Source organism: Tachyglossus aculeatus, chromosome 20 (genome assembly GCF_015852505.1).
Source record: "Tachyglossus aculeatus isolate mTacAcu1 chromosome 20, mTacAcu1.pri, whole genome shotgun sequence".
Classification (NCBI taxonomy): domain Eukaryota; kingdom Metazoa; phylum Chordata; class Mammalia; order Monotremata; family Tachyglossidae; genus Tachyglossus; species Tachyglossus aculeatus.
Window position 1 is genome coordinate 8274985 of NC_052085.1, and position 14151 is coordinate 8289135.

General features: G+C 44.2%; 1 protein-coding gene across 1 annotated transcript in view; it reads right to left on the reverse strand.

The window, feature by feature from the left end:
• VPS36 (vacuolar protein sorting 36 homolog) overlaps positions 1-11966 on the reverse strand; it is a 29132-nt gene extending 17166 nt beyond the window's left edge. The window contains exons 1-3 of the mRNA XM_038761992.1: positions 11868-11966; positions 5572-5640; positions 3601-3671 (exon numbers count right to left, since the gene is read on the reverse strand). Of these exons, the coding sequence (XP_038617920.1) occupies positions 3601-3671; positions 5572-5640; positions 11868-11963 (236 nt within the window). The 5' untranslated portion in view covers positions 11964-11966. The remainder of the gene's footprint in view (positions 1-3600; positions 3672-5571; positions 5641-11867) is intronic.
• Between the last annotated feature and the right edge of the window lie 2185 nt (positions 11967-14151).

Genomic DNA, 14151 nt, shown 5'->3' on the forward strand with positions numbered 1-14151 from the left:
ACTTACTATGTGCCAGGCATTGTACTGAGCGCTGGGGTAGATACGAGCTAATCAGGTTGGACACTGTACATGTCCTACATGGGGCTTACACTTTTAATCCCCACTAGCAGGTGAGGTAACTGAGGCACAGAGAAGTGAAGTGACTTGCCCATGGTCACAAAGCAGTAAAAGTGGCAGAGCCAGGATCAGAACCCAGGTCTGATTCCCAGGCCCATGTTCTATCCAGGAGGCCACACTCCTCTTAGTCCAGATGCACAATTTTGGGTGTTGGAACTTGATTAAGCCGTTTCCTGCAAAGCCATTCCCAAGGGTGCCTAGTGGCTTAAAACCATGGCCAAAACACGTGACCTTGGCCACATGAAAACAAAATAGCCTCATTAATAGGACATCAACTTATCGCTTCCCCATTAGCCAGATGACATTTATAAGAACTCATCCAAAACTAATGTTTTGCACTGACTTCAATGGGAATGCAACAGTCTACTCCATCAACAACGTGGTTTAGAAAGGTACCAAATATCAAAAACAACATCTGCAATGTTGCAGCCTTAGCAACTAGACTATGCCAATCTTTTCTGTTATTTGAGAAAAAGATACCACTTATTGGCTCTGCTTTACAAATCAAGTGTTCCACCCATTCCTTCCACCATCTCTCCACACCCCAACCATTTCCTCATACGATATGGATGCTGAAACCCAGAATTCAAAATGTTCCCATAAGATAAACTAATATATATATACATACACACACACACACACACACCCAGAGCACATAGACCAGAGTACAAAACCCAGGGTGGTCATGTCATGATGTGGCTTGACAATGTTATGATATCGTATGTGCCCTGGAGTGGGGTGTCTACCAGGGACACTGCTGCTGTTTCAACTTGGATTTGGGGGATACAGAGGGCTTGCTAGGTTCACTGATGGCTCCTGACCACTTCCTCCAGCCCAGGTCAGCATGGTGTGGTCATCCTAGGGCTCCGTCCCCTTCCCCTTCTTCCCTCTCCTGGGGAAAGGCAATGGATCAGACACAATTGGGAGTCTGGTGAATTGAGCCAAAGTCACAGTTGAACCTGTTTTTTGATATGGAATGCTTTGGTTATGTCATTGAAGAAGCAGTTTAGCCCAGGTGGAAAGAGAGTAGGCTGAGAATCAGACCACCAGGGCTCTAATCTTGGCTCTGTCACTTGCCTGTTGTGTGACCTGGGCAAGTTACTTAACTTCTGTTTTCTCCTCTGTAAAATGTAGATGAACTTCCTGTTCTCTCTCCCCCTTTGACTGAGAACTCCCCATGAGGAACTGTCTGATCTGTTTGTAATGTATCTAAACATAGGAAGCGCTTAACAAATACCACGGGCCAGGTACCACCAGGAGTCCAGAACCTGGTTAGTAGAGGCACAGGTGTGTCTTGTTTAGTGCAACTGCAGCTCCAATATACCCGGGCAACTGAAACCTCATTATCACCTGGAGTCGGCTCTTCAATTCTGTGAATTTATCATTATTACTATTTCTGTAAATACCAGTAATATACGTCAAGCTCTTGCTTTGTGCCAAGCGCTGGGACAGATACAAGATAATCAGGCTGCAGCTCCAATATACCTGGGCAACTGAAACCTCATTATCACCTGGAGTCGCCTCTTCAATTCTGTGAATTTATCATTATTACAATTTCTGTTACTACCAGTAATATACGTCAAGCTCTTGCTTTGTGCCAAGCGCTGAGATAGATACAAGATAATCAGGTTGGACACAATTCCTGCCCCACCTGGGGCTCCCAGTATAAAAGGGAGAGAGAACAGATATTCGATTGCCATTTTACAGGTGAACTTCCACTACATTTTTAATGTTGCCTCCCAAGGACCCCAAAAGTTGAGCAGCGGGGAGCTGATTGCAGAAATTCAATTTCCTGGAAGAGCACAGCTTCTGAAGTGGCTTTGGACCCTTTAATGGTCAGATAATTTGAGTTTTTACAGAAACTTTATACTGAAATGAACTTGCCGGGGGGAGGGGGCGTGCGCGTATTGCAAACAGATTGGTAAAATAAATGTTATATGGACTCCGAAATCAAGACTGAGCAAGGCAACCAAGTCAATGGCTAAACCCATCAAAACGGGGATGGTGTTTTTCGAGGAAAGGTAAAATGTAATCCATGATATGAAAAAATTACAAAAAGTAGTAGGCAATGAAAAGAATGAGCACTGTGGACCTGCCAAAAACAGCTATAATGTGGAGCAGATTATTTAGAATAATAGAATAAAAATAGAAAACAGCCTTTGAGGGCCTAACAGAAGCATTGCAGTTTCTCTCACTTTAAGGTAAACAATAAATTAGCTAATAATTTGAGGCTGTAAATAGGTGTTTATGTTACATGATTTGAGGTACAAGGCAGCAGACAGATGGATGCTCTCTGGATGGTGCTCTACTTTTGCTAAGATTTCAGGAAATGGAGATAGAAGCTATAAGTGGGATACAGTTAACCCCTCAAATTTGGACACCACTAATTCTGAATCTGAAGTAATTCAGACTAAAGTTTCCCTGTAATGGAAAAGTTACAGCCGTAATATGGATTAAAACACCATTACTTTACAGCCTCTCCCAAATACTGAGCCATTTCTATTACATCTACATTTTTTTTGTAATTCTGTTGGAATAAAACGGGCCACTCCCTCCGAAGTGCATATTTTGTGTGTCTTTTGAAGATTCCTGTAGAGAAGGCCACTTCTTTTCAACCTAATGAAGACTTGTTGGGAAATAAAATCCATATGAAAAATGCATAAAATTCATCTGCCCAAAGAACCCGTCAGGCCTCCCCCAAAATTGTTTCCACATCTGGATAACTCAAGCCATTTGAATTTATTATTTAAAACATTGTCTATGAATCTCTTTGTATTGGTAGACTGTATTAAATAGAAGAAAATATAAATTAAGAAGTAAATTTTATGATTGACTGCAAATGAATAACCATTTTATTTATAGCTTACTGGTAATGACTAGTTACGTATATTTATGAGAATAATTCCGGGAAACTGCTTGATCCAGTGAAAAAATCATGGGCCCGGAAGTCAGAGGACCTGGGTTCTAATCTCAGCTCTGCCACTTGCTTGTTATGTGACCTTGGGCAAATCACTTAACTCCTTTATACTCGAAGCTTGTTTTGGGCAAGGAACGTTTCTACCAACTCTATTATACTCTCCCAAGTGCTTAGCACAGTGTTCTGTACGCAGTAAGCACCCAATAAATACGACTGGTTGATTCTCTGTGCCTCAGTTCCCTCAAGTGTAAAATGGAGATTCAATACCTGTTCCCCCTCCTATTTGGACTATGAGCCCCATGTGAGACCGGAACCGTGTCCAACCTCTTGAACTTGTGTCTACCCCAGTGCTTAAAACAGTGCTCAACACTGAACAAACTCCAAAATTAATGATAAATAAAATAAATAATTGTTTGATAAATGCCATAATTATTTATTATGTGCTTTTTGAAGGGACCTGAAAGGTCTCCCTTACTTTATAGAAAGGTAGGTTTGCTTTTCGCTGCCTTTTTTCAAAATGCAAAGGCAGTTACATGTGAGGGATACCTGTAATACCACCATCGTACCTTTTTCCAATGCCAGCTGCCTGTTCTTCAATGAATACGATCTGAGAAAGAGGAATAGCAATGCAGCATTCCTGAGAAATAATTGATATTAAAAAAAAAGACATAAGTGAGATTGTTTGGTTGCTTCCTGGTAGTACTACATTGCCATGCATGCAGGAGGTGCTCAAAATATTTGTTGATGGGTATGAATAAGTATTAAAACACATTTTCTTGGTCAATTGGTAATAAGACTATCAAATGCAAATACAAAATTTGATAATGCTTGGTCTCTGAATTGACATCTGCAAGATTTTCATGATGTCTAGAAGTAATACTTCAATGATGATTGGATCAAACCAGCTTTGTTTTTACAGGGTTCAATTGTCATATTAATATTTCTATAAAATGATCTACAGTACACTGCTGTGAAAAAAGATAAGATTCCTGAAAAAAATTAAAAAACAATAAAAAGTAGTGTGAAAATAAACGTGTTTTTTTCTACACTGGCATACCTAATAAAAATATTTATTTCCTAAGAATTTTAGAGGAGAATTAAAATAGTTGTTTTGGGGGTTCAGAATGATCCAAAATAATACCTTCAGGGAAATCCTAGAAATGATCATTACAGTATATTTATTTGCATATATATTTTAAAGCCAGAAACATCTTAATTCCTTAAGAATATTTAATTACTAAATACATACTGACAAACATTAAGAACAACAGTAGGTTATCTGTTTTATGCTTTCAGGCAACAACTCAAAATATTAAAAAAAAACCCACCCCTGCTAATTATTTTTGAAATAAAAACAATGATAAGAAAACATTAACAACAGAAGAAACAACTAGACCCAGATGAAGATGACAAGAAATTGGAAGAACTCAGGTTCCATTTTTGGCTTTTCTACGAGACGATTAAAGTCATTAGAGCGGAAGCTCCATGTGGGACAGAAACCGCGTCCAACCTAATTATCTTGTAACTACCCTAGTGCTTAGTTCAGTGTGTGGCACACAGTAAGCATTTTAACAAATATCATCGTCGTCATAAGACCGTTCAACTTCACCAACCATGAATTAAGCGCTGTTTTGGTGCGGGAATGTGAGAGGAATATACATAAGCTCCCTTCCCAAGGCAGGCTAATACACTGGCCTAACCATCACTCAGTCATCCACTACACTGAAATACCAAGGGGGGATTTTTCTATTTACCCTCCATCTGGACTGGTTTCTGGTTTACTACAGTCCTCTAGACTGTAAGATCGTTGTGGTCAGGGAATGTGTCTGTTACATTGTACTCTCACAAGCCCTTAGTACAGTGCTCTGCACACGGAAAGCGCTCAATAAATATGACTGACAAATAAGTCTCCAGAGCTGGCATTTCTGGGCCCATGGGGCCTGTGGGTTGGACTGGGCATGGGACTTCCTACCACATTCCCAATCCTCTTGAGACTTTCATGGTTTCAAGGCCTTCCTAAACTTCAAGTTTGTCCTCTGGACTGCTGGAATTGAAAGTCCCAGTGGGCCCTGGGAATAACAGCACATGCGTGTGGCATTTATGCCCCCCCTACCCCCCACAACTAAAGTGACCCTCGTTTGGCTCTGGTTCCTTTTGTTCCAACTGAACTCAATTTGGACTTTCCATCTTGGGTTCACCTCCGGCCGAAGATCTGTGGCAGGTACAGACACGAGTTGGCTTCGTTTGCCAGGAAGAGGGGTTGGTTCCAGGGATTTCCTGGCACCTCCTAATAACGTGAATCTTTGGAAGCTCTGGCTTCACCCTCCCTTCTTGGGGAGAGTCTCGGTTTGCTAGGCCTCTAAGCTTACCTAACCTCTGCCCGTGTCCCAACCCCGACAGAGAGAGAATACACCACAATGTGGAAAATTTATAAATGGATCAAGAACTGATTTGATTTAGCCACTGAAAGAAAAAAAAAAAACAAGCTTCAAATAGGGAAAGTATATGTGAAATATGAGAAAGAAATATGTACTTACATGGTTTTTCTGATCTCTCCAAATCAATCGATGAGTACTGAGTAGAAGGGCACCAGCATCAAACTTTACCTAGAGGACAAGAGGACACAATAGTAACCTTTAACGTCCCCAAAACTATCTTTGTTAATTCCACAATGAACCAGATTCTCCCTAGCGCCTAAATCAATCAAATTTATTGAATCCTGACTGCCTGCAGAGCACTGTACTGGGTGTTTGTGAGACTATGTTATAACAGAGTTGGTAGATACGCTCTCTGCCCACATGGAACTTACAGTCTAGAAGGGGTGAGAGATGTTAAGTCTCTCCTTGGCTGCATTTTAAGAACGTATGGAGGTTCATTACTTTCAAGCCTTCATGATACCATTTTCAAACACTTCAGGAGTGGCAGGAGGGTAAGGGGTGGTGGTGATGGGGTGTGTGTGTGGTTTTTTTTCATCAAATTGAGTCTGGTGTGCCAGTGGCTTTTCAAAGACGTTTCCATTATGTAATTACCTAAAGTAATGGAAGCAGCAGGTACTGGAGTGCAGGCCTGAATGTCGGAGAACCTGGGTTCTAATTCCGGCTCCGCCACTTGTCTGCTGTTTGTCCTCGGGCAAGTCACTCTGTTATATGGGGATGAAAGCAGTGAGCCCTATGTGGGACATGCACTGTGTCCAATTGTCTCCACTGATTGTCTTGTATCTAACCCAGTGCTTAGAACAGTGCCTGGCATAGGGTAAGTGGCTAACAAATACCATTAAAAAAAAAGTAAATAGTCCTTTGCTTGACCATGTAAACATGTAAAATATTTGAGTTTCTATCTGCCTCACAGTCAGATCTTCCCAGACACACCATTCCATTAGTCACATTAGTATTCATTAATTTACCTATTGATTTAATATATAATTTATTTATTTAAGCTGTAAGCTCATTGTGGGCAGGTAAGTTATCAACCACCACTTTTGTATTGTACTCTCCCAAGGGTTTGGTAATAAAAACCACTTATCAATTAATCTGTAACTGATTTATGCAGTTTTCTACTTATCTCATTTTCTCCCTGTTAATTCCTCCCAGAAGGCAGGATTGTATCTTTCATTTATCCTAAAAGCTCCTAGAACAGTGCTCTGCTTGCAATAAGTGCTCGATAAACATCGTTGAGGGATAAGAGGATGAGGATGAAGAGGAAAAGAAAGAGATCCTACCATTTCTACTAAGTAGATACCTTAGACTATGGAGAGAGAAACAAGAACCTGCAGCAAAATGAATTCACATAGTATTTTCTAAGAGTTCATTTTCTCTATATTTTATTTTTAAATAGGACTGCCACCAGGCAAAAGTTTTTATAATTCAACCCTGCCAGTCCTGGTTAAAGTTATCACTGATTTAGATTATCCCATTTTCCATAGCCCTTCACAAGAAAAAAAAAATGATGGAAATTGGCAAATCTTGCTATTACTCTGTAACATAGCAGGGGCTTGTGAATAAAGCCAAAGAAAATGGTCACCTTTACCATGACCTCCCAGTGTGAAAAAATAATACTTGCAATTACTGTATCGTACACAACAAGCCGTGCTGCCGTAACTGTTATTTCAGTAAGGTGGACGGGAAGCCGAAAATAATCAGTGCATGTTGGAAACAATGCTGTACAGGACAAAAAATACGGTTTATTATTTAAACCCAATTGGGTGTGGAGGGAGGACAGGGTGTAGTGCTCGAAGGTACGGTGGTCAACAAATAAAATTTTTAAAAATGCAAAGAGCCAACTCAACCAAGCAGTCTACAGTTGCTTAGGTTCCTCTGGCAAAGAATAAAGAATAAACTCAAGGATTGAAAAAACGAAGATTTGGGGGTAGAGGGGCAGAGATAAGAGAAACTCAATCTGCATGAAGAGGGGAAGAAGTGAAGAGGAGGGAGAAGAGAAGAAAGGCAGGAGGGGAGAAAAATAAAAGAGGAGGAGGAAAGAGAGAGAGAGAGCCACAAGAAGCAGTGTAATTTAGTGGACAGAGACTAGGCCTAAGAAATCAGAGGACCTGGCTTCGAATCCCAACTCCACTCTCCTGCTGTGTGACCTTGGGAAAGTCATTTATCTTCTTTATCTCAGTTTCCTCATGTGTAAAATGGGGATTCAAAACCCATTCTCCCTCCTACTTAGACCGTGGGCCTCACGTGGGTTTGGCTGCATCCACCACCCTCCCCATCTTCAAAACCCTAGAAGAAATGATATCTCTTCCCAAGAGGCCTTCCCCAAACCCTCATTTCCCCTGTGCACTTGGCTCTGTACCCCTTAAGCACACGATAGACACTTACCCTTGGCCCCACAGCATTTAGGTACACATCCCTACACTCTCCCATTTCCCCTATCTGTAATTTACTTTAATGTTTGTCTCCCCTTTTAGACTGTAAGCTCCTTGTGGGCAGGGGACGGATCTACCAACTTTATTGTTTTGTACTCTGCCAAGAGTTTAATGAGTGCTTCCATGTTTTGGTATCTCGCCGCCCACCCTTTGCCCACTTCCTGCTTCTGGCCTCGAACTCCCTCCCGCTTCATCTCCTTCAAGAGGCCTTCCCCATTTAAGCCCTCATTTCCTCTTCTCCCACTCCCTTCTGCTTCACCCTGGCCTTTAGATTTGCTCAGAGGGGGGCTGACAGTTTAAGTAGGAAGGAGAACGGGTTCTGAATCCCCATTTTACAGATGAGGAAACAGACAGAGAAGCTGAATGGCTTTCCCAAGGTCACACAGCAGGAAAGTGGAGTTGAGATTCGAAGCCAGGTCCTCTGATTTCTGAGGCCTAGGCTCTGCCCTTTATTCACCACTTCCCTCAGCCCCATAGCACTGATCTACATATCCAAAATGTATTTATTTATATAAATATCTGTTTCTCCCTCTAGACTGTAAGCTCATCGTGGGCAGGGGACGTGTCTACCAACTCCGTAATAGTGTACTCTTCCAAATGTTTAGAACTTCCCTGCACACAGGAAGCGCTCAGTAAATACCACCGCAAATGAATAAATAAATCTGCAAACCGATTGATGGATTATCTCATATTTACCCCAGCATTTGGTACAGCGCTTGGCACTCAGTAAGCGCATTTTACTAGGACGATGCTGATGATGATTAAGGATCGTGGGGGGAGTCAAAGGGGAAGGAGGAAGCAGTGTGGCCTAGTGGATAGAGCCCAGGCTGGGAGTCAGAAGGACCCAAGTTCTACTCCCATCTCCACCTCTTGCCTGCTGTGGGACCTTGGGCAAACCCCTACATTTCCCTGGGCCTCATTTGTAAAATGGGATTTAAGCCTGGGCCCTCATTGTTACAGTGTACTCTCCCAGGCGCTTAGTATGGTGTTCTGCACACAGTAAGTGCTCAATAAAAACGACTGACTCCATCCTATTGTTTGAGCGCTTACTGTCATGTTTAGGGAGGTCTTATGGTGTGCGGAGCACGTACTAAGCGCTTGGGAGGGTCCGATACAACCTCAACACAGCAAGCTTACACGAGCTGACAGCGTGTTTACAGCTGTAGTATACTCTCCCAGGTGCTCAGTACACAGTAAGCGCTCAATTAAAACGACTGAATCCATTGTATTTTTTGAGCTCTTACTATCATTTTTATGGAGGACTAACTGTGCGGAGCATGGTACTAAGCGCGTGGGAGGGTCCAATACAACCCTCAACACAGCGAGCTTACCCGAGCTCACAGCGTGTGTACAGTTTGGCTGTAGTATACTCTCCCAAGGGCTTAGTGCATTCATTCATTCAATCGCATTTATTGAGCACTTCCTTTGTGCGGAGCACTGTACTAAGAGCTTGGGAAGTACAAGTTGGCAACATATAGAGACAGTCCCTACCCAACAGCGGGCTCCCAGTCTAGAAGGGGGAGACAGACAACAAAACAACACATATTAACAAAATAAAATAAACAGAATATGTAAATATGTACAAGTAAAAAAAATAGAGTAATAAATCTGTACCAACATCTATACAGGCGCTGTGGGGAGGGGAAGGAGGGGGCTGAGTGTGGGAATGCCTCCTGGAGGAGGTGAGTTCTCAGTATTCATTCATTCAATCGCATTTATTGAGCACTTCCTTTGTGCGGAGCACTGTACTAAGAGCTTGGGAAGTACAAGTTGGCAACATATAGAGACAGTCCCTACCCAACAGCGGGATTCCAGTCTAGAAGGGGGAGACAGACAACAAAACAACACATATTAACAAAATAAAATAAACAGAATATGTAAATATGTACAAGTAAAATAAATAGAGTAATAAATCTGTACCAACATCTATACAGGCTGTGGGGAGGGGAAGGAGGGGGCTGAGTGTGGGAATGCCTCCTGGAGGAGGTGAGTTCTCAGTATTCATTTATTCAATCGCATTTATTGAGCGCTTACTGTGTGCAGAGCACTGCACTAAGAGCTTGGGAAGTACAAGCTGGCAACATATAGAGACAGTCCCTACCCAACAGCGGGCTCACAGTCTAGAAGGGGGAGGCGGACAACAAGACAGGACTTATTAACAAAATAAAATTCATTCAATCGTATTTATTGAGTGCTTACTGTGTGCACAGCACTGTACTAAGCACTTGGGAAGTGCAAGTTGGCAACACACAGAGCCGGTCCCTACCCAACAGCGGGCTCCCAGTCTAGAAGGGGGAGACAAACAACAAAACAACACATACTAACAAAATAAAATGAATAGAATATGTAAATATGTACAAGTAAAATAAATAGAGTAATAAATCTGTACCAACATCTTCCCAGACTGAACCCCCTCCTTCCTCTCCCCCTCCTCCCCCGCCTTACCTCCTTCCCCTCCCCACAGCACCTGCATAGATGTATATATGTTTGTACGTATTTATTACTCTATTTATTTATTTTATTTGTACACATTTATTCTATTTATTTTATTTTGTTAATATGTTTTGTTTTGTTGTCTGTCTCCCCCTTCTAGACTGTGAGCCCGCTGTTGGGTAGGGACCATCTCTACATGTTGCCGATTTGTACTTCCCAAGCGCTTAATACAGTGCTCTGCACACAGTAAGCGCTCAATAAATACGATTGAATGAAGGAATGAATATTAAAAAATAAAAGAAATAGAATATGTAAATATGTACAAGTAAAATAAATAGAGTAATAAATCTGTACCGACATCTATCCAGGCACTGTGGGGAGGGGAAGGAGGGAGGGCGGGGGGGATGGGGAGAGGCAGGAGGGGGCTGAGTGTGGGAAGGCCTCCTGGAGGAGGTGAGCTCTCAGTATTCATTTATTCAATCGTATTTATTGAGCGCTTACTGTGTGCAGAGCACTGTACTAAGAGCTTGGGAAGTACAAGCTGGCAACATACAGAGATGGTCCCTACCCAACAACGGGCTCACAGTCTAGAACGGGGAGACGGACGACAAAAGAAAACATATTAACAAAATAAAAGAAATAGAATATGTAAATATGTACAAGTAAAATAAATAGGGTAATAAATCTGTACCAACGTCTATACAGGCACTGCGGGGAGGGGAAGGGGGAAGGGCGGGGGGGATGGGGAGAGGAAGGAGGGGGCTGAGTGTGGGAAGGCCTCCTGGAGGAGGTGAGCTCTCAGTGTTCATTCAATCGTATTTATTGAGCGCTTACTGTGCGCAGAGAGCTGTACTAAGCGTTTGGGAAGTCCAAGTCGGCAACATCTAGAGACGGTCCCTACCCAACAGCGGGCTCCCAGTCTAGAAGGGGCAGACGGACGACAAAACGACACATATTAACAAAATAGAAGAAATAGAATATGTAAATATGTGCAACTAAAATAAATGGAGTGATAAATCTGTACCGACGTCTATCCAGGCGCTGTGGGGAGGGGAAGGAGGGAGGGCGGGGGGGAGGGGGAGAGGCAGGAGGGGGCTGAGTGTGGGAAGGCCTCCTGGGGGAGGTGAGCTCTCAGTGTTCATTCAATCGTATTTATTGAGCGCTTACTGTGCGCAGAGCACTGTACTAAGCGCTTGGGAAGTACAAGCTGGCAACATACAGAGACGGTCCCTACCCAACAGCGGGCTCACAGTCTAGAAGGGGGTGACAGACAACAAAACATACTAACAAAATAAAATGAATAGAATGGTAAATATGTGCAAGTAAAATAGAGTAATAAATCTGTACCGACATCTATCCAGGCGGTGTGGGGAGGGGAAGGAGGGAGGGCGAGAGGCAGGAGGGGGCTGAGTGTGGGAAGGCCTCCCGGAGGAGGTGAGCTCCCAGGAGGGCTTTGAAGGGAGGAAGAGGGCTAGTTTGGCGGCTGTGGGGAGGGAGGGAGGGATGGAGGGCCTGTCGGGCCGGCCGTACCTGGTCTTCGCCGTCGTAGAGTCGGACCCCGCGCTGCTGCAGCACCAGGGCCTCGTGAAGCTCCAGGAGCCCGCTGGTCCAGGAGAAGCGGTCCATGGCCCCCGGCAGGCCCAGGCCCGGGCCCTCCTCCGCCGCCGGGACCCGCCCCCCGACCTCTAACCCTCTGCTTACTTCTAGAAGCAGCCCGGCCTTGGGACTCAAGAGGCCCTGGGTTCCAATCCCAGCCCCGCCACTTGTCAGCTGGGTCACTCGGGCCAAGTCACTTCCCTTCTCTGGGCCTCGGTGACCTCATCTGTCAAATGGGGATGAAGATTGTGAGCCCCCCGGGGGACAGCCTCATCACCTTGTATCCTCCCCAGCGCTTAGAACAGTGCTTTGCACAGAGTAAGCGCTAAACAAATACCATCAATCAATATCAATCGTATTTATTGAGCGCTTACTGTGTGCAGAGCACCGTACTAAGCGCTTGGGAAGTACAAATTGGCAACATAGAGAGACGGTCCCTACCCAACAGTGGGTTCACAGTCTAGAAGGGGGAGACAGAGAAAAAAACCAAACCATCATCACCTTGTATCCTCCCCAGCGCTTAGAACTTGTCAGCTGGGTGACTCTGGGCAAGTCACTTCCCTTCTCTGGGCCCCGGTTCCCTCATCTGTCAAGTGAGGATGAAGATTGTGAGCCCCCCGGGGGCCAGCCTCATCACCCTGTATCCCCCCAGCGCTTAGAACAGTGCTTTGCACATAGTTAGAGCTTAACAAATACCATCATCATCACCTTGTATCCTCCCCAGCACTTAGAACTTGTCAGCCGGGTGACTTTGGGCAAGTCACTTCACTTCTCTGGGTCTCAATTCCCTCATCTGTCAAATGGGGATGAAGACTGTGAGCCCCACGTGGGACAATCATCATCATCAATCGTATTTATTGAGCGCTTACTGTGTGCAGAGCACTGTACTAAGCGCTTGGGAAGTACAAGTTGGCAACATATAGAGACAGTCCCTACCCAACAGTGGGCTCACAGTCTAAAAGGGGGAGACAGAGAACAAAACCAAACATACTAACAAAATAAAATAAACAGAATAGACATTTACAAGTAAAATAAATAGAGTAATGAATATGTACAGGTATATATACATACATACAGGTGCTGTGGGGAAGGGAAGGAGGTAAGATGGGGGGATGGAGAGGGGGACAAGGGGGAGAGGAAGGAAGGGGCTCAGTCTGGGAAGGCCTCCTGGAGGAGGTGAGCTCTCAGTAGGGCCTTGAAGGGAAGGCACTTAGAACTTGTCAGCTGGCTGACTTTGGGCAAGTCACTTCACTTCTCCGGGCCTCGGTGACCTCATCTGTCAAATGGGGATGAAGATTGTGAGCCCCCCGGGGGACAGCCTCATCACCTTGTATGGGAACAAGTGCTTTGCACATAGTAAGCGCTTAATAAATACCATTATTATTATTATTATTAAAATGGGGGTGAAGACTGTGAGCCCCCTGTGGAACAAACTGATCACCTTGTATTCCCCTCCAGCGTTTAGAACAGTGCCTCGCACACAGTAAACGCCTAACAAATGCCATCATTATTATTATTATAAAGGTTTAGCAGAACCCACCATCAGGTTGATCAGAGAATTGTGAACTCCCTGCACACCACTGAGCAACTTAAGTTTGAAACACAGACTCTCATTCTCGCGAGATTGGAGGCGAAACCACGCCCACCAGCCTCCGGCCGCCCACCCCATTGGTCCCTTCGTGTCCCCGCGAGATTAGAGGAGAAGCCACGCCCACCAGCCTCCAGCCGCCCACCCCATTGGTCCATTCGTGTCCCCGGCTAGGCTAGAGGCGGAGCCACGCCCACCAGCCTCCGGCCGCCCACCCCATTGGTCCATTCGTGTCCCCCGTATGTATATATGTTTGTACATACTTATTACTCTATTCATTCATTTATTTTACTTGTACATATCTATTCTATTTATTTTATTTTGTTAATGTGCTTGGTTTTGTTCTCTGTCTCCCCCTTCTAGACTTTGAGCCCACTGTTGGGTAGGGACTGTCTCTATATCAATCAATCAATCAATCAATCGTATTTATTGAGCGCTTACTATGTGCAGAGCACTGTACTAAGCGCTTGGGAAGTACAAATTGGCATCACATAGAGACAGTCCCTACCCAACAGTGGGCTGCCAACTTGTGCTTCCCAAGCGCTTAGTACAGTACTCTGCACACAGTACGCGCTCAATAAATACGATCGATTGATTGACTGTCTCTAGATGTTGCCAGCTTGTACTTCC